A 24,271-nucleotide genomic window follows, 5' to 3' on the forward strand; every position below is an offset into this window, starting at 1 on the left:
CTCTATGGAAACTTGTACATAGATTTGTTATTGCCTTTGGTCCGAACGACACCATCATCTCAGATCCATAGAACTCTGCCATTATAGGCATCATACGTCCTGCATAATACAAAAAGAAACAATATATCTTTTTTAGTCGCATGAATGCACACATCCAGCTGCACAGTAATATGACATGTGTTGGCACAAAGGATAGTTGCAGGAAATGGACAAGTAGCTGCACCTTTAAAAAACACTTGCATTTTGCACACAGCACATTGTGTAGTTGCACAGTGAAGGTAAACTAGTTGCACAACAAGCAGCAAAGTGATATAGAAACAACATAGGAACTTGGACACTAGTTGCACACTTAAGACATTTTAGTTGCACACTAGTACCATAACAGTTGCACACTAGACTGCGTAGAGGGAAATTTAATTCTGTAAGGGATAAAGAAACACACCTACAATCAAGTTGCAGTTATACAAGATGCGCAAAAACTCATTTTCATTAGGAGTGATGCCTTGGTGGGATCTCAAGTATTTGGACAACGAATGTTTGTTCACCAGCGGATGATTGTGGTCACGAACAAAGTGTGTCACTTCCCATCACCCATCTAGCAGCTCCATCAACATTTTTGCCTTGCATTGAGTCTGCTTTATTGTCTCACGTTTCCGTTTTTTATTTTTCTTACTAGGACCAGCCTCCTCTTCAGCAAATATTGGAGGTTCATCTTCCATTTCCTCATCAGTGTCAACAGGTTTTGGATCGGGTATAGGGTCCAGGACAAGAGGAGCCTCAGCTCCTCCATCATCAGCTTTTCGCTTCTTGTACTTGTTGCAGCAAAACTGTTGTTTTACCAATACATTTGTGCGAGCTATCCGCCTAGAGGTGTTCATCTTGATAGAGAAACCCATTCGTAGGGCATAACTGTTGTAGTGATCCTTAGCAATTTGAAGGTTGTCAAACCTCATGCCAACATAGGGTTCCATGGGCTGAGAACCAGCCTCATCTTCTCCTTCTTCTCCTTGCACAACACCGTCAATAGCACCAGCTCCGAGCTCATTCCTAGTTGGACCAGGAACATTTGCCGCGGTGCCCGTGTCATCAAGAGTATGGCTCTCTGACTGCAAAGACACCAGTACAGGGGCACCACGGGTTGATGACTGCCCTGCCACATTGTCATGGCCCATAGGGTTAGGCCCACGGGTTGCCTGCGTGTAGTAAACAGAGCGCCCATTTTCTGTCCAATTTCCTTGTGGTATATTGGGTTGCTGCTGATCCATATCATGAGGAAGCTCATTGAGATCAGGAGGCAACTCATTGAGATCAAGCATTTCTTTTTCCTTTTTTTGCTGCTGCCTCACACCCCCTGCACATATAAAATGAAGGAAGTGATGTCATCAGTTTTAATCATGAAAGAGTGTTTCAAACAACCTAAAAACTTAGTAAATAGGCAGTTGCACACCATTATGACAATCTTAGTTGCAAAAACTACATGTCTATAGTAGAATCTTTTTTATAAAATTTATGCATTTTTTTGTTTGCACAAAGTTGTCATGTTAGTTGCACATTTTGCAGTAAATAGGTGGCAAGAACATGACTTTTTTTACTACGGAGTTTTTCTGACTTTTTCCTCTATTTGTTGCAATGATTCGCAGGTTTTCTGTTGGCAAGGAGCTGATTCGGATTTTTCTGCACATACTTTGATGCTACAATTGAGAAGGAAAATCCAGGTGAAGGAAAAAAGAATAATTGGATGACATATTATAGATATATGATTTTCATCGTCGTTTCTGTTTTACTTCTAGTATGTTGAACATATTTTTACACTATAGATTTGCAATAGGTGTGGGACAAAGAATATATGCGTGACTATTTTAATATGGTTTGTGGTTTCATTAGGTATGGACAAAAGTTCTTATGTTTTTGCTGTCGTACTACAGATTTTTGGTTTTGGCTAGAATAGATGTGTCAGTTGGTCAAGATGCATTTTTTCAGTTGGCTAGCACGCATGTTCAGTTGGATAGTCAATGTGTTTAGTTGGCTAGAATAGATGTTTTAGTTGGCTAGGATGCATATTTTTATTGCACATATACTTCAGGTTTTCTAAAGTTTTCACTCAAAAAACATCCAGTTCATGTGGAGTACAATGCATGTTTCATTTTGCCTAGAATGCATGTTGAGTTGCCAGAATACATGATTCAGTTGGCTGGGATGTATGTTCAGTTGCACATATATGCATTTTTAGTTGCACATATTCTTTGGACAGTCAATGTGTTCATTTGCAAAACATAACTTCAACTTGGTAGAATGCATGTTTAGTTTTAGCTACATTGCATGTTTAATTGGCTAGAATCATGTTTAGTTGGCTAGAAAATATGTCTTACTCCCTCCGTCCTTTAAAGAGTGTATTTCCAACTTTGTTGGAAAGTGAAACATTTTTATGTTTGACCGTATTTATACAATAATACGCCAACATTTATGCCACCAAATTAGTAGCATTAGATTCATCATAAAATATATTTTCATCATATACCTATTTTGTTTCACAAACATTGATATATTTTTGCACATACTCGGTCAAACTTTGAAATAGTTTGACCCTCCAACAAAGTTGGAAGTACACTCTTTAAAAGACGGAGGGAGTAGTCAGCTTGCTAAACACATCCAGGGAGAAACTCGGCTGGCATGCATGTTAGAAAACATGTTTAGTTTTGTTAAACTTGATCTCAAACCATGTTTAGTGTGCAAATAGAAAGCCATGCAACTAAACTTAACGACTTCTGTTTAGTTGCACGAACCAGAAAATAGTAGGCTTCTGTCCATGGTTGGTTTTTTTTTACTTTGCAGACATGACACTCATGGGGGTGGTGTGATGTTGACAATGGGGTGATGTGGCAGATCCACTCCTTTCTTGAAGCAACTTCTCCATGGTTTTGCTGATAGATCCATGGAGAAGGGGGTTTATAGATGAAGTACAAGAAGGGCGAGAACTGAAGAGGGGCAGAGGGGAATTACTTGCCTGATGTTGCTGCCTGGTAGGACTCTGATCACCCCGCCCTTAGATCAATTTTTTGCAGTAATTTCTTCTACTTTTGGGCTGCAATGGCGACTGTACAGAGGAGGAAGAAGGGCCTTAGATCCCCTTCTTTCGTGGAGAAGAAGAAGGCAGCGTGGGAGAGGCTGGGGCGTGGGGGCGAGCGGTCGTGGGAGGGGCTGGGACGCCGGGGATAGTTGGCCACGTGGAGAGCGCTTTTTCTGTTCGAGATTGGACGCTCCATCGGCTCGGTTTGGTGGCTGCCTGTCCCTTCCTTTTCTGTATCGAAGGAGGACAGGGCTTACCTTTTTAGGCTGGCCACTCGATCGCACTAGTGGGCAGCCGACCGCCCACTAGACGCGTCCATAAATGAAGCCATATATGACGCTACTAGTATGTTAGAGCAACTCCAATCGGGTGACCCATTTTGTCCGTTTGGGTCATCCGGACATAAAACTTGGCCCAACGGGGCGACCCAAATGGACACAGCGTCTGCCTGCCGTTCGTTTTGTGTCCGCTCGGACCCATATCCGGCCCAAATTTGCGTCACACTTGGGTCCGCGGCAGACACAAAGCAGACGTTTTCTTTGCTCTCCCCGTCCGTCTCCGTCCGCTGCATGCGAGCACTGGCCCATCTGTCATCGAGGGGCCACCCACCCATCCCACCTCCGTCTCTCTCCTACTTTTCCATCTTTCTCCCATCCACCCCATAGCGCCAGGCCGCCGGCCACTTCGTTCTCCGTCGTGAACTAGCAAGGAGCAGGGGCCAGGGCAGCGCCGGAGAAGCACCAGAGCCGGGGCAACGCCGGTGAAGCGCCGGAGCCGACGGGAAGCGTCCGCTTCGTGGGCGTCCACGACGTCCTCCGGCGGGAGCGGGAGCACGTGCGCGCTGTCGACGAAGGCGGCCATGGCGGCCGCTTCGGGCACAAAGGAGATGCAGGCACTCATGAAGCAGCGCCGGGCCAAGCGGATGCTCTCGATGACCTCATCGTGCAGGCTCGCGCTGCCCTGCCAAGCTCGCGATGCTGCTGTCGCATGCATGCATGTGATGTCTACACGTTGGCCGGGTGCTTGCTATTTTGCTTACTGGATTGCAGTCTCGCACGAACGCGCACCAGTAGAAGAAACATGGGAGCACATAGATGCAATTCTTCCGCTGCTGCGTCCGGTCGCCCCCGGCCTTGCCTCGCCGCAGCTTTGCCTCGCCGCGCCGCGGCTGGCCGGCACTTGCGGCACCCACGCCGCCGCCACTGCGCTCTTGTCTGGCGACGAGCCACAAGCAGCACCCGTGCACGGGCGGCGAGCGCACAACCTAGAGCATGGGCGGGGGCGTGACCAAGCTGCAGGCGAGCGTGGGGGACGCGGTGAGCTGCGGGGCGGGGTGGGGCGCGTGCGGCCGGCGCGGCGAGCTGCTACTGGGAGCTTGCGGGCAAGGCGATGGAGGCGAGCTCGTGGGCGCGGCGGCGGACGGCGGCGGACCTCGCGGGCGATGCATCGGACCTGGACGGGAGCTTGCCCACCAGGTGTTCGACTGAATGCGACGCAGGCATGCACAAAATGCGCCCGACTTCCGTTAGGCACACCGGCCGACCCAAACCAAAAGGCGGACGCGGGCAGGCGGACGGGCGACCCAAACGGACGAAAAACGGACAAAATCGATGTTCGTTTGGGTCACTGCATTGAAGTTGCTCTTACTTTACACTATAAAGATAGTAAGTTAGACTAGTGTTATATGCATGACACTAGTACTATGATCAGCCTACTAGTATCCCAATGGGGTCAGGGTACCACCATCCTTAATCAATGTAACGCGGAGTGGTGGAGACTGGTTTGCAGTAACACATCGTACGTCTCTCAACCCTACCACTAAACGATCGAGCTCTTATTCAGCTACTAAATATGGGACGGAGCTTTCAGTCGGACGAGTGGTTGCGTGAAAGTGGCAACTTGGTGTGATACGCACCATGGCGTAGGTTTGATGTGAAGTCGCGCTGCTCGGATCGAGCCACCGGCATGGGAGGAGAGGAGAGACCCAGTCGTGACGGTGCACCGATGGAGCACGTGGACCAGCGAGCCGGAGTACTACTGCTACCACCACTACAGTTAGGCTACGGTCGTGTGTCTACACTCTACAGTTAAGCTACTATTAGTGTACTGTACTGGCGAGTAGTTGAAGCTTGTCTCTTCCGCGCGCCGCCCGGGGGGCCGGTCGGAGCGGCCGGCGCCCGATGCCGCCACCTGCACCGTCACAGCGCCGGTGATGGCCCGTGCGCACGCCATGCGTGCGGCCGTAACCCGAACGGAAAACTTTCCGGCGACCTCTCCCGAGGGAGCGATGCCGTACGTCGTCGTACGCCGGCGTGGGACGCGTGACGCACCGGAACGTCCGTGCGTGCGCTACAATACAAAAGCAGTTTGCTCGAACGCCGCTGTCGACAACGCGAGAGCACGCACCGGACTCTCCTCTCGGGCCAGCCCGGAAGGCGCCGCGCAGCTGCCGCTCATCGCTCGATCGATCGGCCTCGGCGTGGTTCCCGTGACAACTCAGGCGTGCGTGCTCCATACAGGGCATACAGCGGCGCGGTCGTTCGTATGCGCGTGGCGTGGCGCTGTCAGCGTATGCACGGGTGATAGGCACAAGACGCATGGTGATGATGATTGCGACGATGACAATCGGTTGGTGGGCTGTGGCGAGACTCGCCATGGAGTCCTAGATTGGAACCGCTGATGATGTGTGTGCGTATGATCGGCAGCGATCGTCTTCGATCGTGCGTCGAATCTTATCGCCAGTAGCAAAGCCCATCGATCGCACCGTCGAAAGTCAGGAGCACCCACACATGTCGGAAGGATGGATGCTGTACCACTAACCCATGGATAGGGCAAGGGTCACGGAGAAGTCGATCTCACTCTCACTCACTCATAGCCGCTTGATTCGTACTACTACTATATTTTTTTAGCATCAGTATAGACACAAGCGTTCATATACACGCGCATACACTCATCCCTATGAACGCACACACGCACATCCTACCCCTATGAGCATCTCCGAAAGACTAAGTCGGCATATCATCTTGAGATTTACGAAGTCACCGTAGGCGCCTCGTCGTTGATGGAAACGTCTCCTCCCACTGAAAACGCATCGCCGAAAATCCTGAAATAAATCCAGGAATAATGCGAGCATCAAGATTTGAATCCTGATGGGTTGGGGATACCACTATCCACCTAACCATCTCAATCACAGGTTGGTTCTTCGTAGTACTACTACTACCAAGACAAGATGTATACTACTGGTAAATTGGCTGGTAAAAAAACGTTTTGAACGGCTCAATTCCGTTACAAGGGCATGGGATGGACCACGACAGTGAAGCGGCATCAATGAGACCCGGCCCAGCCCATCATTCGCTGGTCAAATGCGACCGCAACGACCGGGTAATTAATCGCGCATCTAGCTAGTCGTTGCACTGTTGCACATGGTTCGACGACCCCACTCGTCAGAAACGGTACTGTAGTAGCTTCGTACATGTTGGAGACAAGCAATACTTCAGGATGTATTGATCGGTGCATAGCACACGTATATATGGAGTACAAGATAGGTCATAACCTTAACTATACAAAGACTAGGAGGTGGGCCAGGCTATACAATATACATGCATGTAATGCGAGCAGCGGTGTGAACGGGGTGAGCGGCAAGAAGGTTACCGGGGTTGGCGGCCATGTGAGCCGTGGCTTCGGTGTCCATATATCAATCGCCACCGCCAGTGTACTGCTGCGGTGTGGAGGGCCGCTAGGAGCGTGGGGTCTCAAGGTGCCGGCGGAAGAGCCGGGGCGGACGGTGCGGGCTGAGGCGGTGGCGCCACGTACCCACCGGCCGAGGACAACCCATAGGCCGTGGAGGGGCCGTAGAGCGGCATGAGCGGGTACAGCTGAGGGGCCGCATGAAGCGCCTGATGAGCGGCAGGGCGGGCGCCGAAGAGGCCCGGAACAGGGGCACGCGGGATAGGCATGGAGTACGCGTGCACAACCCCGGTCAGGGGTTCTGGCCGGCCTGCCAGGGCGCCGGTGGGAGCTGCTGGTGGTGGTGGCGAGGCGCCCCGCCGGGCGCAGCCGGCTGCTGCTGCGGCTTGCGGCCGCCTCGGCCACGGCGCCCCCCGCGGCGCTGCTGCTGCTGCTGCTCGGCGGGGGGCTACAGAGGGGCCGGCGGCTGCTGCGGGTACGGGAATCCGGGCGACGGCGGCGCTGGGAAGGGACCCGGGACGGGCCTCGGCGGGGCGGTGGGTGGCGCACCGCCGCGGGTACCGGCGGTGAGGGCGGTGTGGGTGGCCCGGGTGCGTGACATCCGCATCCTCCGCTCCTCCAACTTCAGGTACACAACGATTCTCGGAAACGTCGGGTTGATGATGAGGGGGGTGTTGGAGGCGGCGTTCCCAAAATCGTCGTTCAGGCCGGCGATGAGGGTGCTGAGGAGGAGCTCGTCGGAGACCTTCTCACCAAAATCACGGAGCTCGTCAACAAGCTTCTTGAGGCGCATGCAGTAATCATCAACGGACGTGCCGAGCTGCTGGCACCCAAAGAACTCGCCGTGCAAGAAAACCTTGCGTTGGAGCGCGTTGTCGGTGAAGAGGCCGTTGAGCTTGGTTCAAACGGCGTGAGCATCATCGTCGGCGGAGACCACCGTGTGGAAGAGGTCCTTCGAGATGATGGTGTAGAACCAACGGATGAGAGTGGCGTCGATGAACATCCACTCCTCATCGTCCTCCATGAAGCGGGAGTCCACGGAGCCATCGATGTGATCCCAGATGTTGTACTCCCGGAACACGAGGAAGAAGTACGTCTTTCATGCATAGTATGTGGAGGTGAGGTGATCGAGGACGACGGGAACCCGGACGAGGATGTTGAGGTCGCAGATGACGACGGGATCGGGACCTTCGAACGGGTTGGTGCGGCGGCTGCGGGTGGCGTCGGAGGAGCCGGGGGAGGCCATGGGGTTGGCGGCGTCTCGCGGGGAAGCGGCGCGGCCGAGGGATGGAGGCGCGGCCGGGTGGCGGCGCGGTAGGGTGAAGGCGGGAGTGGGGGCGGCGGCACACACGGGAGCGGCGGTCAAGGTGGCGTGGGATTATGGCGACGACGGCGGCGGGTGGTGGCGGCGGCGGCGATGGGATCGTGGCGGCACACGGGTTAGGGTTAGGATCTTAGGTATGATATCATGTTGGAGACAAGGGTTTTGGCAATGCTTCACGATGTATTGATCGGTGCATAGCGTACGTACATATGAAGTACAAGGTGGGCTACAACCTCAACTATATAAAGATTAGGAGGTAGATAGGCTATACAATATACATGCACGAACCATATATTCAACAGTACAAATTCCTTCCTTGACCACAACACATGACACATCTTCTCTCTCAAACGCACGCCATGTTTGATTGTTTCCTCCAGTTATAAGAATCTGAACCGCAGACTTTCAGGGACTGTGCAGTGTACACCAGAGAAGCGTGTTATTTTTCAGAATATGAGAGGTACAGATGCCCAATTATTCGTCACATAGGTTGAGCCAATCTGCTTCCCATTCGATATGTTGAGGCAGCATAACACAGCAGGGTACATGTACATCAACGAACGACAATTCATAATTCCATTCTATCCTCCGAGCCAACAATCCAGAACGAAAATGAAACGACTGTATGTATACACCAAAAGCCGGGAAGCGCAAAAAGAAAAGCTGCCACAATGCAGCTCAAGAACTACTGTATGTCCCAAAGTAACTGAAGCGGACCATGTTACAACAAAACGTTCATTTCAAAACTTGATATCAGGCGACGGTCGCCGGCGTGGACGCCGGAAGTTCGGCGCCGGCGGCGGGGGCTTCCTCCGCCACCGTTTCCTTCTCCTTCGGGGGTTCCGCGCCCTCTGTTTCCTTTGGTTCTTCCTGTTCTTTCGTTTCAGCTGCTGCGCTCGTACCTTCCTGTTGCACAGCGGCAGTAGACAGTATGGTTCAGCAATCAGCAAGTTATTGTGTTTTTTTTTTTGAGGATCTCAGCAAGTTATTGTTGACATGAATATGCACACCAAAATTCTTATACTGCACTTATTATCTCGCAAAAAAATATATACTGCACTTATTAGTTGCTAGGAAGTTTAACACTTTCTTTCTGTACATATGTGGTACTCCCACCGTTCGGATTTATTTGCCCCCTTTTATTTTGAGCCAAAATTTGTCCATGAACTTTACTAATAAAATATAAACTATATGTCATCAAAACTATATCATAGAAAACCTTTTGAACTACAAATCCAAAAATATACTTTTGGTAGCATGTACTTTATATATTTTTAGTTAAACTAGCACAAATGCCCGTGTGTTGCAACGGAAAAAATCAGTTTATATTCAAGTTTATTTATAATAATATGTGCAAAAATACATTCGTTGTTCATGCAAATTTTAGTCAAATTTTTTTAAGATCCAAAATTATCGAAATAGGACATGCTAATCTTATAGAATATTTCTTTACCTACATCAACATACTTCTCCTTAAAAGAAATTAGGAACTCGGTAAAGTTTAGCCAATACCGGTCACAAAATTCGGAGAGAGATAGCATACGTTCGCAACAACTATTGTATTTTTGGGCTTGTTCGAGTGGGGATATTTGGATATTTTCTAGATTTTAAAAATATTGTACTAAAATAGTGTTTGGGGCTCACCATGGTTCTTGTTAAAAACAAAGTTATATATGATATTTATTTTTTCATTAACATTCTTAGTTCAACCGACAACTCAACATGGACATAGAAAAATCCCCAGCCCAGCAGGAAGCAGGCCTTGCATTAGAATTTCAACAACTGTGGTTTTGTCGGGCGTCAAAAGCTCACAAAAAAAATTCAGGTTTAGCCCCCTATGCCAAATATACTATTGTGACCTTGTGGAGTTAGTCTGACTCATTCTTTTTTTGAATGACAACTCATATTTAGCTGGGCAAGCTCATCTCCAGGCTAGCACGGCCTCAACATGTATGTGCTTGATCTTGTCTTTCAGTAGGCTGCAACACGTTGGTGCGTGGCCTTATGCTGCTTCATTCTTGCCTCATGCAGTCCACCCATGCGTGGCTGGCAGCGGCTCGAAGGTCTCACACCTCTTTGAGCACACAATCACACGATTTCCCCTCAATTCGCTTTCCTTATTTACTTTTTCAAAGGTGGCATGATTTTTCCCTCGATTATTTTCCGTTTCTCGATTTCCTTTCCTTCCTTGAATTCTCCTTTCTTTATTTCTTGGGACAACTCCTTGATAACCAGGAAACTTAAAAATGTATATAAACTGGTTATATTGTGTGCAAGAAACCGAGGTGGGACTAAACAAAACCAACATTTGTGTCTCTATTTAACACAAAAGTGATGTAGCTAGATGGTACATACCATCTATGGATAGACCACAGGTCATGCGTTCGAAACCCATGATGAAACACTTATTTTTTGCGTGGGCTGCCAATGTAGTTGGGCCGGCTTATAGCGCGCGGCAGGCCTGGTAGCTGGGCCAGCTTACAGCGCACGGTTCAGCCGTGTTTAATTTAACGGGCTGAGGCCCAGCCAAGCGATGGGTGAACAGACCAGAAGCCAAAAACAATAGGACGAAACAAAAGGGGACCAAACCAAGAATATCTATTCCCTTTAATAATAGGTATAGGTATAGATATAGATATAGATAATGGTTAAGCTTGAACCCAAAATATAAAGGGCCTAATAAACCCGGACGAAGGTAATAGTACTAGGACTTTTGAGTAATTGCTCCTAGTAGAACTTTTGAACGGTAACTAGCTTGAACTAAAATCACGATACTTATTATGGGTCAAAGGAAGTACTCCCTTCGTTCGGAAATACTTGTCGAAGAAATGCATAAAAATAAATGTATCTAGAACTAAATACATCTAGATACATCTATTTCTCCGACGAGTATTTCCGAACGAAGGGAGTAGTAAATTGCTTCTCCCACTGGTAAACGCACCAAAATTTCTAGGAAACAAGCATTCTCCCTACAATGTACCGGCGTGAACTAGCGAAGGCCATTGGATTTCGGTTAGCTGCCTGCTCATGCATATGATGCATGTGTGATATCAGCCTTGCAAAGTGGAAAGACCCAATAGCAACCCGCGACACAGGGCGTCGTGCCATAGTGCGTCACAAAAAGAAAAAAGAATACCATATTGTAAGTTGCCTGACAATAGTCATCTTTTTTAAAATGAAAGTCATTTTTGTGTTGCCTAAGTTGGACATTATGATGTTTGAAGTTGCACGAAAGGAAATTGTGTCTCTATAGTTGTCTAAACTTAACACTACACATGGTTAAGAATATCCAACTGCCTAGTTCTCAATTAATAAGAAATGCCCGTTTAGGATCTCCGGCTTTGAAATAATAATTTCTCGGTCACCTATATAGATAAAAGCTAAAACAAAAATGCAAAAAAAATCATGAAAAAATAAAGTTTTGAAAATAAAGTAAAACCAATAGAAACAAACTCGGATCACCTTGGGCCGAGTGGCGAACGGGCCTATTCCACTCAAAGTTTGTGTACAACACACACATAAAGATCAAGCCCGAATAGAACAACGGCCCAGATCTCGCAACCACAGAGCTATATCGCCCAAACTCAAAAAACGAACCAAAAAACCTAAAAATGATCTAATGGAGGGTGAACAAAAAGACATGCACTTGCTAAACATCCAGGTGCCGGTACGCATATACTCCTACTAGCAAAAAGACTGCTGCTGGTGCCGGTAGCAGTCTAGCAGAGAAGAAAAGAAGTACTCCTACTAGATCGAATTCGGTAGAAGTTGAGAGCTGAACAAAACCTCTAGCTGCGCCGTACCTCACTCTGTTGCCCGACCACGACGTCCCGGCTAGCTTCCTCCGCGGGTGCCAGTGCCTCTTCCACCACCGCCGGCAGCGCCACCTCCTGTTCCGCGCCGGTCGCCGGTGCCGTCGGCGGCTCGGCAGGCGGGGGAGCGTCGTCGTCGCCCAGCGCCTTCGGCTTCAACCCGCAGTTCCCCATCCTTCCTTCGCCGTCTCTTGCCACGCAGCGCAAGCGCAACAGACGTGAAAGAAACGGCGGAGGAAAATTAGAAGCGTGGTGAGTGGTGACAATCGAAGGCGATGTTTTATAAGCCTGCCGCCTGCTAGGAGTTCCGGTATCAACAATGATCTTCTTGCTGTGATGTTGTCGTGGGTGCGAGCTGGTACGGTTGGAACTAGCGGGCAGCGGCAACGATAGAATAGCTGTAATCAACAAATTATTATTGTAGCCGACTAGCCGGCCGTATTAGGGTATACCATTTGGCGTCGAACTGTCGACGTGATGCGAACCGTTCCTGGCATCGTCTGGTGGAGTCGTGGGCGGCACTGCAATTTCTTTCTTTCTTCATCTTGAGCCGGTTCTCCATCTTCAGTTAATTAACCCCAGGAGAAGGCAATCGCTCCATTAAGTAGATAAGATGTCACTATAGGTTCTTTTTTTTTTTGCCGGGGGTCACTATAGGTTCTTGTTCGGCCATAATTTTTTCCTTCATAAAATCTCAAAGAACCGGAATTTTTTTACAGCCCTTAATTCCTTATCTGTTACTACGATGCTATCCTCTGATTTTTTTTTGACAGTTAAATTTGTCTCTCGTTAACCAGGTAAGAACGAACACATCGTATACAGGACAAACTACTAGTGCGGTTGCATGCATGCGTTCTCTTGGGTACACCCAGACTACATATACTCCGTACAATTGTACATACGTCTTCGGCCAGTGCGCTCCTAAAATATGAGGAAGAGGAGGCTGAGGAAACCAGGCAAAAAATAAGCTCAAGAATAACCGTGTCAGTTGCTAAGAACACATGCATGCATGCCTATTTTTGCCTCCTTCTGACCCTCTCCGCTCTCCGACCACCGTTAAACCATCCTAAGGCTACCAAGAGCGCGACCATCCTAACCCTGCTCCTAACCACTCGTACTCCAACCATCCTGACCTATAAAATCCTCTCCCAAGCATCGATCATCATCAAGCTAAATAAGACTTCCAAGTCCCAGCTAATAAAACCGAGATCAATAATCCCCCGCCATCTCGCCGGTCTCCACCGCACCACCATCCGTCCGAAATGGAGATGAAGAAGATCGCCTTCGCCGCCCTCATCGCTGCCGCCTCGGCCACCGCCGTCATGGCCTCCGAGGCCGCTCCTGCCACCAGCGACGCCTCTGAAGTGGCAATCGCCCCCGCCGCCCTCGTCGCCTCCCTTGTCGCATATTTCCTCTACTGAAGCAGCGGACAGTAGGGGAGGAGTTAATTACTAGCATTGCATTGGCCGCATGTGTGTATACATGCGAATGATGTGGTGTAATTTTTATCATTTCTGTATTGATGAGCACGGTTAACCGCTGATAGGTACGTGATACATGTACTTGTATCCGGTGGATGCTTAACCGTGCTGAACATGTTCATTTTTTTGGTCAGATCACACCAACTTGTGTAATTGTTGTGATTTGTTTTATTTGTTGAATTCAATGTTTTCTAGTTCACTTTCATATTTCGCGTTGATCCTCCTGTCATTTTAATGTCCTTCGGTCAAAAATGAGGAAAAAACTGGGCGAATTTCTGCACCGTAAGAAGACCAATTCTCTCTATATCACTCTCAAACGTTTTGTTTCCTGGATAGCGCTGCATGACAATTTTTGGGTTGCACTCAAGCCATTCCAATATTCTATTATTTTCTTCTCTATAAACATTCAATTTACTGCTATTTTAAGAGCACTCATTAGAGTTTAAAAGATCATATCATGTGTAAACTAATCCTCTCTACTTACTACCTCTAACTAGTTCAACCACCACAAAACTGGGACTTGGTAACCCCTTGCCAACTGTTAGGCGTGCAACCAAGGTTTTTAATTTCGGAAAGAATATAATTTCGGACCTCGCTTAAATATGCAAAAATTCAGAAATTTAACGTATTTCGGAAATTATTTTTGCGTTTCAGATTTCAAATTTCACTTAATTTTAATGAATTCTAACATAACTTACTTTTTTTGAAATCATTTCGAATATGCCTCAAAATTTCGGAGTTAAAAATATTTCGGACTCCACTGAAATTTCGTTGAAATTTTTAACTCTGCTTGCAACGCATAAATTTTCTTATTTTTCTTGAGCAAAAAGGAATTTAAATTATCAGTAGTGTTATCTGGCGAACGTCAGCTGGGAGTGGGATCGCAAGTGAGCGATTTTCCTCACAGTTGTAGTTGCTTCGCTAGATCTAACGATGAGAGTAACGAAAATGCCTTCTTCTGAAGAAACCACCTTGTTGTTTACAATAAGTTGTCATCCCCTCACAAATAAAACTGGTAGCGAAATCGTTTGAAGTGCCATCCCTTCCAGCGAATGTTCGCCAGCTAAGAGAGTCCTAAATTTTGGACATCGTTTGGTCAGCGCCGTTCGGATTGGATAAGCAAGCCCGGGAAGTTTGTCAAGTCATTAGTTGTAAACCCGTGTAGTTCTTTGGTCTCACGCACCAATGATCTCAATCCACCCGGGTAATTAATCATGGTAATCCCAACTGGAAACCACCAGATCAATACAGTCTCTTGTGAATCCAGCAAACCTTACATGCGATCGGTTACAAAGGAGAACACAATCCCCATGCGTACGAGTACGAGGCGTCACAGCGAGCATGGAGGGGACTAATCACGGAATAATAAGCACTGGTAGTACGTAATTAACCCGATCAACCCACAGCATGGAGGGTATCATCGTTTCTTGCGGAGTTTGGCGATGCCTTCCTTCACTTTGTACCAGACGCACTCACCAATCCTGTAGAACAGGACGTAGCCGCAGATGTACAGGCCTTCAAACACCTCCTGCGCGGCGCTCTTCCTCCTCGCCACTTCCTCGTCTCCCTGCTTCCCCTCGGCCTCCCCCGGCGCCTCCGGCTCGCCCTCCGCGGCGCCGTCGTTCGTCCTCGCCACGGGGGAGCTCCACGGCCTCTGCTCGCCGCGGGTCACATGCCGCAGCGGCGACGAACTAGGCGCGACGGAGGCGACGCCGGGGAGGAATTTGCAGCATGCCGCCTTGTTCGGAACCGCTGCGTTCAGAGCGCCCCTGTTCGGTTCGGTGGGGATCGGAGACAGTCGGAGAGAATTGATCCCCCGTGACCCCATCCAGTAATTGTCTCCAGTCCCATTAGAGACAGGATTAGCCGAACGAGCCCTGAACTGGAGTGGAATGGTTCTGGAGCACATCTTGGCGGGGGAAATTTGTTTGGCAGCTGACAGTCGGCAAGGCATTCAGCTGATTCAGGTTACATGACTCCATGGCGGATCGGGTGCTTTTTATACTAGTATGAATATCTGATTAGCCGGGTGAATCAGAGCCGATTAGTGATAACCGGAAACCGCCTTGGCGCGGGGCTGAGCCTGACAAACACGTCGGTGTTTACAAGGCGGTGCTAGTCCTTCGTAGTTTGTTTTCGTATATTGAGCATGAGATGGTTGATGACATCGGCTGGTACTTGACGTCGAATGCCCTGTCAAGAAACCCTTTCACTAGTGAGTTTGTGTTATTGAAAAAGTTTGTGTTCGATTTTTAGCACTGAATCCATTTTGCGGAGAGGCGAAAATCTAACACATTTCACCCCCGGTCTTTTGTGTGGTTCCGTTATAAACTTACAATAATGCCATTTGAGAATCTCCATGGTAATCCTTCTTTTTGTTGTTGGGATCTCCATGGTCGAGCTGAATGTTTCTGGCTTACGCACACCGTTCTGAGTTTTGACCGCCCCCTTGCATAGAATAGCTAACTAAACTCATTTTCTGAGATGTAGGAGAGCTAAATTTGGACAGTTTTTTTTTTGAGACAAGCTAAATTTAGACAGCTACAGACTACAGCACCAGTGCAGTGTAGTTTATCCCTTCAAGCTCGGCGGGGAGCATCGATTTTTCAGTTTGCACAAGGAAGTAATATGGGCCAACATATTAACTGAGGAGTAGTAGCCCATACATTACCAATACTAGAAGAACGCCCGTGCGTTGCAACGGGGCCACATTAACTTTAAAAATTCAATATCAATTATGTTAAAATTTCATTTAATATTCTCATACATATTAAGTGACATTGACGACCTTTTTTACCATCAAATTCTCACACACACACTCTTTCCCTCCCTCTTCCTCACTCTCTCTCCCCCTCTCCCTCGCTCGAAAGGTGGGACGAAAATAAACCCGGAACGGAGACTACCAACTGAGACATTAGGAGTAGAGATCATTTAGTTGATAAGAATAAATAGAAAACAGTGTTAAAAAGGAGAAACAGATTAGAATACATTGAAAAACCAAAAGGACGATGTAAAAGGGGATTCGCCCTGCCCCCCGGGCCTTGCCATCGAACCGGCTCAGTGGTCCAGTCCCCGCGCGGCCGTCTTCTCCTGTTCCCCTAGCCACGTCGCTATAGAGCCGGGCTCCCGCCCGACCACCTCGCTGGATCGAAGGGGAATGGATAAGGGTGACACCCTTCCTTCCCTGCCCCCATGGCCTCACTCCTCCTCGACGCCCCTCCCAAATCCACTTCTCCTCCTCGCTCGCTCGATCCCGTCGATCTGAACGAAGTCAGACGCCACGGCCACCATGACCGACCCCGTCCACATGGCCACTGCCCTCCCTGCGGGCTAGGAGCTTGTCGAGGAGCTCCAAACGCCTTTCGCTACTTCATCTGCGCCAACGAGATCAAGTCCAGCACCCCCGCATTGACGTCGTTGCCGTCTTCCTCAACCTTGGGCCACCGCGACATTGCCATCCAATCCGCGCCGCCCCGAGCTCCCATGTCTTCCCCTAGGGCGCCATTGACACCGCCATGATCTCCTCTTGCCTTTCCCATGTTTCCCCTCTCGTTTGCTCTTGTTAAGTATTTCTCCGTGGCCGAGAACCGCCGTCCGCCATGGCCATTGCAGGGGTAGCCACCGAGCTCCTCGGATTGACCCCGTGGCACATGCCCGCTCCTATGCACGCCCATGCCCGAGCCTGTCGCTCTTCTTCCGCACCCGCGGGGCCACTCCCTCTCCATGCCCACGCCCATGCTACACCGCGTCGGTCGCGCCCGCCGCTGCCGTCGCGCTCGCCGCAGCCACCGCACCACTGTGCCCCGCGCGACACACACCCTGGCCGCGTGCCACACTCTCGCTGGCTGCGCTCGCCCCGTCTGCTGCCGCTTATCCCTTCGCTCGCCCCGCTGTCGCGCCCCTGCCTCGCGCCGCCTCCAGTCGTGGCCATCTTCTGCTGGTCGCCCCCTTAACCACGCCGGCCGCATCTCCGCCCTCCACCGTCGGCCGCTCGCCTCGCCTGCTGCGTGTTGCTTCCTACTGCTATACGCTGCTCTACCGCTGGTACGCTGCTGCGCCATGCCCTCGACACCGCCGTGGACAAATGTGGCGGAGGGATTGTTAATGGAGTACGAGAAAGAGGTGGCGGAGAAGGTGTGGAGAGGCAGGAGGCCTGGGGCGGTGTCACCCGGCTGTGGTGGAGGTGTTTATGCGAGAAGGAGCCGGAGTGGAAGGAGAGGTCACAATTGGAAAGAATCACAAAAAAATCATAACCCGGAGATCTCAGTTCAAAAAAATGCTAATATCGATGGAGGGGTGATTTTCTTCAATAGGTGGAAAACATAGAAAATATTTGTTGTTACCAAGAAAAGGTAAAAATTTAGGAAAGCTAGCAAAATGCCCGTGCGTTACTACGGGCAATAATACGGATAAACAAATATACTAATATTTAGGAAAAGGTGTGCATACCCTCCTTACCAAAGCAATTAAATGTACATATGTTGCCACTGGATAATATAAATATTATGTAACCACACATTGTTTTACTATTGTTATATAGAGAACCCCAATATTAGTCTTCTTTTTCTATCTAGAGGGAACTTTTGCCTTCCTCATTTCCTATTTTCAAGACGTTTCTTCCTACACTCACCTCGCTAATATACATGTGGTTTTTTCTCCTCTATTCATCCTTCTCCATCAGACCATCGGATCTAATAAACTATGCCGCTATATTTTTGTCACTACATCTTTGTTATGCTCCTTGATCGTCCCCTTAGGGAAGCACCAACACTCGGTACTTAGCACATGCGCCAGGATCAGAAACCTGGCCGATTGGCACTTATCCCTCTCTCGGAACAGGCTTTCGCCTTGCTTTAAGCAACGAAACAAAGTACACGGGTGAACGATACAATATAGTGGAGAGGTCCCCTTACAAAGTAGATCAAAAGATACAGCATGAGCCTAGAACAAGCCTAACACCTCGCCGAGGCACGAACAACGACCCCCGAGCTCAATGACAACGCTCCCAAGAGGGTGACGGCGCGAAACGTCGCCGAATGTTAGTGTTAGATATAGCGTCAGCGTGAGACATTTCCATATGACAAAGGCAAAGTCACATTTGGTGCAAACTTAGATCTGATTTTCTACCATCCTCCATCATGCGGTACCATATTCCCTAAAAACTAATACCAATAAAATGCATGACTTGTAGAAGTCGTCAATAATGAATGCTGAAGTCTAGTAAAAATTTGTGTTTTTCTATAAACATGCTAAAAACCATAGAATAAGCCATTCCCAACATTTGATATCACAAAAAGATAAACTTAGCAAGTTGAAAAGGTCTAAATCACCTTCTCTTTTGAAACATGTAGTAAATCGTGAGGAACATACATTTTTCCTTCATTTCTTAAAACCGGGTCACAAACCGCAGATAGTTTGAACATATATTAGCAAATTCTGTTAAGAATTCATCTATGAAGACACAATAAGATTTTGTACAAAAGAATAACCATAGGGATAATGGAAGGTGAGAAAAGGTTATGAATGGAAACAGAGCCAACGTAGTCTGAATAGCATAAATAGCATGGTACATAAAAAACTATTGAGAAAATAAATAAATATCATGCTTATTTGGTATAAAGAATTTCACTGTCATTAAAAGGAGATGATGCTAATTATTTGCCATCACAATGAAGTATGAGTGAAGACCAATCAACTTGTATTCTTTTTCTTTAACATGAAGGATGGGAATAAGTCGTAATGGTCATTCACCTGTTAACAAATTTGTATGGTCGCCAGTCCTTCAATAAGAATCCGCAGTTGATCGCCATTGAGACACTGTCCTCCAAAGTTGAGTATCCTGAGATAAAGCATAGTGGGAAATATTTAGCCATGCCACACATATTGCATATTGTATCAAACAGCCCAATTATATAAATGTATGATTAGAGAACTGTGCATGGTTTATTGGATCCATATCAAACCCAAGGAGTGGCAAAGGAAAGACAAGATGCGATATAAGCAAATCATCTTTCAATCTAAAGAGTAAATTGCATTTCTTGCCAGATATTATGTTTAGTAGTCGTGAGTTCACCTTGTATGTTCACATCATGCACATAAAGTGGACCTTCTTTAATTTTGATTACACCACTACAAGCACACCCAAATCCACAAAAAGAACAAAAAATAAATCACAAAACCTTCTTCATAGCTCTACCTCTCTCCACCATGCGGCCTGGAGAGAAGTTTGGCCATATCTAGGGTCTTGACTTCATAGGCTATTTATCCCGAGAATGCTTGAGATGGACGTCCTACTGCATATCAATCCCACTCGTCGGCGGATGAATTTTTGGTGCAGGCTGGGAGCATGACCTGGGCAATGGCGTCGACTGATTTCTGCATAAGAACAATACAAATCTTAAAAAACAAAAACACCTTTAGTTGTATCTAAATGCCCAATGTCAATATAAAAATGGGGCAACAAATAGAAAAGAGGCCAATAACTTCATTTTTATTTATTATTTGCGAATGAGGCCAATCACTTCATTAAATGAACACACTAAAGGCAATATTTCCTTTCTCAGTATCTCATAATCTGTCATTCGAGCATTCAACTCTTAAATTCTCAAGCAAGCATTTTCTCCAAAAGCCAATGTGATGAAAAATTCATACTGCAAGTAAATTAGAGAATAGATGAAAGTATCTTACAAGAACTACCTGTATGTTTTTAATCGACAAAAGCTAGTCCATATGGTCAAAGCTTGCAACGGCTTCTAAGATGCCAGCAACAGGTTTAAACATTTTCTTCTTTTTGGTTTCTGGCAAAGATTAAAATCACGGGCAAGAGAGAATCGCGGCCGGGATTTTTGCAACGACGATTAAGGAAATAATGGCGCAATCGCCTGATCTCCCGCTATTTACCGAGCCATGCAAATCGCGGGGCGGTTTCAGATCCACGATAGCTTAGATTTCTCCCGCCATTTTAATCTTTGGTTTCTGGATAAAATTTGTGCACGAACATAAGCTAAAATCACATGTAAGTGCAATGAGACAGGGAGAGAAAGAGATAACAGGAAACTGACAAGTAAATATTTTCTTTGTTCCCAGCAACATATCTCCCAAATATGTTTCCATCCCATACCATATCTCTACTACAAAATCCTTGCTCCTAGCCTCTCCAACATGCCCCTTGCAGACAGAGCCGTTGAGAAAACTATATCCAAAAATAGTTGAGAAAATAACTCTTCAGACCGAAGACCCGTGTTGCCCCACCTCCCACCATGATACGTCCTCCGAACTCCGTTGCAACGCCTGCCACTCCGCTGGTTCCCTGCCCAACTTCCCATATCTGCTCTGCCAACACACTTCACCATGCCTGCGTCTACCCGGCTCGCAATGGTCCTGGCCACTCATGTCCTCTGCCACAATTTGGCGGTCGTTCGGACGCGTCTTCGCTCGTCCATCTCGAACAAAAGCTTCACAGGTGCATGGTCAGGCAAAGTGAGATTTGGGTGGATCAGACTGTTCACAACCAAATCCATTCCACTGCTAAAAGTGCTAGTAGCAAAGACTACTCATGCGTAGTAGGAAAAAGATCCTCAACACATCTTGTCAGTTTTCTATTATGATTTCAGATATGCTCGTAACCAATCCCTAGCTGATATAGCTAGGGAAGGTCACAAGTGTTCCTTAAAAAACACAAGATCCTCCATTAAGGTATACTTTCTGTTTGATCGAACCATTTCAGCTAAGCCATCGAATTCTTTTGGTAAATTCAGAATCATGATTCCTCGGACCTGACAATCTAGCATACTATTCCACTATATTCTGAACAATATTTAAACCTAGGTTTAGACTAAGATTAGTCCACAACCTGATTGTGTATCTCTCACCTGTCTAGTATCTCAACACTTTATGATTAAACCATAAACATTGTAATATACTGGAAAAGCACCATCAACTGCAGTAAAATTCAGAAAACCTGAATACTGTACCCGTGATATATTTCCGCATTCTATGTGCAACCTCAACTACGATAAACAATTCATGCACGAGGACCACCTGTTTAGAACCAACGATCAATCTAAGAGAAAGTTCCCAATACGAGGTGCAATACATAGTTTACAGAATCACATCGACAAAACGAACTACAAAACTATCTTCTTCACCAAACGAACTTGCATAAGCTAACGAAAGCAGGTAAATAATCCAGCTCCATAAATGCGGTGCAAAGCAGACTACATAACAATATCTAAAAATACACCGCGAGTTTAACCATGGTAAGAATCGAGAAAACATAACATTTCCTATTGCCTGCAGGCACTTTAGCACAGAAACATCAAAACGAACACAATCATCTTAAATTCTTAATCCATACCAAATAGTTCAATGATTCCTGATAGTTCAAATAGAGAGTTCATAAATAGTGGTAATGACGAGTAATACAACACACATTTTACAGGTGTAGATAAAATTAACACCCGATCACGCGCAATGTACAATTTTTTTTAATAAACATACGAACTCAATGGATCAATCGAGCAAGACGGTCTTTCATTACACAACATTGCGTACCTGGCAGAGGTCCCTCTCAATGAGTGTGCGTCCAGCGCCCTCACATTGTATCTGTATACCTATGTACCTACGATTCAGGATAGGTGAAGCATACAAACAATCAGAAAAATATAGAAAAATGAACAGAACGTAAATACCTGTGATGTTCGGTGATGTAGGGCACGGCCTTGCGCCGCTCCTCGCTGCAAGAAACGATGTTCAGGACAGGTGAAGCATACAAACAATCAGAAAAATATAGAAAAATGAACAGAACGTAAATACCTGTGATGTTCGGTGATATAGGGCACGGCCTTGCGCCGCTCCTCGCTGCAAGAAATGATGTTCAGGACAGGTGAAGCATACAAACGATCAGGAAATACAGAAATGAACAGAAAAATTCAGAAAACAAACAGAATGTAAATATCTGTGATGATCCGTGATGTAGGGAACGATTGACACGGCCTTGCCGGTCCTCGCTGACCGCAGACCACCCCCTGACCCTAGAGTTCCGCAATGGTGGCGGCGGCGTCCTCCAACAACCACGCCCTCCCTCAAGTCCTGCCCTGACGTGAACATCATCCTAATTAACAAAGATAAATTTAGTAGCACACATGCAACATAAGTTGGTAATAGCTTGTTTGAAAAATAACACAAATAACTCAACGACAGTGAACCTGAAGCAAATGTTAACCAACATGGAGGAGTATAGGAACCTTCTTTAGGTGTTCAGATTACAACGGGTAGTCCGGTTCATCGTCAGCATCTGAGTCATGCCGTGGGATCCGCAAGCTACATCTGCTGTGTTGGCGACATCATCGTCGAAGAGAAGTACCTGATCCTCACCATAAGAGCAACCAGGAAACATCCATTGACTCGATCAACAATATTCAAGAGCCTGAAAATACAAGGACGGCCGACCATATCAGGGTGTGGCAATAATCTACTCAACCCTGCTATCATCAAGCAAAAGAAAATAAACCTTGAAGCTACACAAACAACTACTATCCTCAGGCACAAGAAATGAAAGCTTGAAGCTACATAAATATCAACTACCTTACAGAGGCAATTTGGTTCATTTAAAACCATTATTCGGAAATGAAAACAGTAGTCAGGAGAAAAAAAATTATACATTCAATTCACCACGCAAGCGCACAAGCAAAGTAGTAGTACTCAGATTCAGCCGTCGTACCTCAACAACGTCAAGCTACCCACCGTACAGGGCCTAAGGTGAGCATTCCCTGCCATTCAAGAAAAGAGTGGATCAGAAAATTGCACCCTTGAATTATCTCCATGAAGGTAAACCCATTCCTCAAGATTCATTTTTCTGTTCTAAAGTTCATGCATAAAAATCGCAGGGGCACAAATCAAACTGTATGCTGTCCAAACCAGGAAGAATACATGGTATCAAATGGAATGAGGGAAGCTCACCTGAGACTGAGAATCCATAGACGGGCATAGCCTTCGTGGCTGACAGGGGCGGAGGAGGGAGGGCGGGGCACACGCTGTACGAGCTCGCAGGGCCATACGTGACGGCGGCGGTGGTAGTTGCTTGAGGTCGCTCGAGCTCCCCATCTTGAAAAGGGGAGGCGGCATGCTGTGAGACGAGACAGCGAGACGAAGATTGGATCAAAAAATTTCTGGGATACGGGTGGCGGCGCATCGTGTGGAGCATTGGGGCAGCGACGCAGCGGTGGTAGAAGGAGGATCAGGATCTGGCCGGTGAACCTCCTCCTCTCCGATGGAATCTGGCCGGTGAATAGCGCTCGTTGGCGGCGGAGAGGATCTGCGCGGGGGGCGGGAGCAAGCCGTCAAGTGGGGTACTCACCAACATGGCGGAGTCGCGAGATCTCCTTGGCGCGTCTCAGCCGGACATCGCGCGGCGGAGGCTATGGCGGCTGGGGCATTCTTGACAATCGATGTAGGAAACAGATCGAGGGGGCGGCGGCGGAGCAGTAGGGGCGGCGGCGGAGTGGGAGAGAGGTCGCATCTGGATCGAGAGGAGGGTGTGTCGTACGCGCGCGCCCGCCGCCGCTCGAGCCGCCGCCTCAGCTCGTCCAGCGCCGCGCCCTGCCGCACCGACTCCCTCCTCACCTGCTCGAGCGCCGCCTCGAGGCGGCGCGCCAGGTGTGCCCGTTCCCCCGGCGATGTAGAGGGGGGTGGAGGTGGCTGAGCGGGTGATAGTGGAAGGTGGGGGGCCGCGGCGGCGGAGCGGGGAGATTGGGGCGGCATTGCATCGCTAGACGAGGGAGATAGGGCGGCCGCATCGGGTGGATCGGGACACGGATGGTGGCGTATGTTTTTTTTTTTTGGTTTTGCACGGGGTGGTGGGAGGTGGGCGAAGGTAAACCGACGAAAAAAACCGGACGAA

At 47.9% G+C, this 24,271-nt stretch overlaps 2 protein-coding genes and 1 pseudogene across 29 annotated transcripts; all 3 read right to left on the reverse strand.

Moving 5' to 3' along the window:
- Positions 1-413: 413 nt before the first annotated feature.
- On the reverse strand, positions 414-1,343 carry LOC147991751 (uncharacterized; annotated as a pseudogene).
- Positions 1,344-8,625: 7,282 nt separating this feature from the next.
- On the reverse strand, positions 8,626-12,298 carry LOC125535652 (uncharacterized). Its single transcript, XM_048698727.2, has 2 exons — positions 11,882-12,298; positions 8,626-8,984 (listed from the first exon to the last, which is right to left on the reverse strand). Exons 1-2 carry the CDS (start codon positions 12,062-12,064, stop codon positions 8,832-8,834), a joined length of 336 nt encoding a protein of 111 aa, XP_048554684.2. The 5' UTR covers positions 12,065-12,298; the 3' UTR covers positions 8,626-8,831.
- Positions 12,299-14,326: 2,028 nt separating this feature from the next.
- On the reverse strand, positions 14,327-24,223 carry LOC125519790 (uncharacterized). Of its 28 annotated transcripts, none has more exons than XR_015604474.1 (13): positions 23,332-24,223; positions 23,093-23,141; positions 22,578-22,798; positions 22,315-22,466; positions 22,186-22,230; positions 22,062-22,106; positions 21,925-21,983; positions 21,345-21,411; positions 20,623-20,825; positions 19,568-19,746; positions 19,123-19,210; positions 15,708-15,833; positions 14,327-15,564 (listed from the first exon to the last, which is right to left on the reverse strand). XR_015604474.1 is itself a non-coding variant. In XM_087525886.1 (10 exons), exons 3-10 carry the CDS (start codon positions 22,598-22,600, stop codon positions 19,672-19,674), a joined length of 669 nt encoding a protein of 222 aa, XP_087382012.1. In that variant the 5' UTR covers positions 22,601-22,798; positions 23,093-23,141; positions 23,332-24,223; the 3' UTR covers positions 19,369-19,671. The 28 variants fall into 28 exon arrangements, 3 of the variants coding, with proteins under 3 accessions (XP_087382012.1, XP_087382014.1, XP_087382017.1); XR_015604469.1 differs by having other exon boundaries at positions 14,332-15,564; positions 19,551-19,746; XR_015604472.1 differs by lacking the exon at positions 15,708-15,833 and having other exon boundaries at positions 14,331-15,564.
- Positions 24,224-24,271: the final 48 nt, after the last annotated feature.

This window comes from Triticum urartu, chromosome 1A (genome assembly GCF_056163025.1).
Source record: "Triticum urartu cultivar PI428250 chromosome 1A, HENAU_Tu73, whole genome shotgun sequence".
In the NCBI taxonomy this organism is placed as follows: domain Eukaryota; kingdom Viridiplantae; phylum Streptophyta; class Magnoliopsida; order Poales; family Poaceae; genus Triticum; species Triticum urartu.

Excerpts from the sequence above, each read along its gene's own strand:
- LOC125535652 (XM_048698727.2), bottom strand. The coding sequence starts at position 12,064 with ATGGGGAACTGCGGGTTGAAGCCGAAGGCGCTGGGCGACGACGACGCT. Across the intron at positions 8,985-11,881 it reads TGGTCGGGCAACAGAGTGAG|GAAGGTACGAGCGCAGCAGC; the intron begins GTACGGCGCAGC and ends GCTGTGCAACAG.
- LOC125519790 (XM_087525886.1), bottom strand. The coding sequence starts at position 22,600 with ATGTTGGTTAACATTTGCTTCAG. Across the intron at positions 22,467-22,577 it reads TTGGTTAACATTTGCTTCAG|GGCAGGACTTGAGGGAGGGC; the intron begins GTTCACTGTCGT and ends TGTTCACGTCAG. Across the intron at positions 21,412-21,924 it reads TTGAGAGGGACCTCTGCCAG|GTGGTCCTCGTGCATGAATT; the intron begins GTACGCAATGTT and ends GGTTCTAAACAG.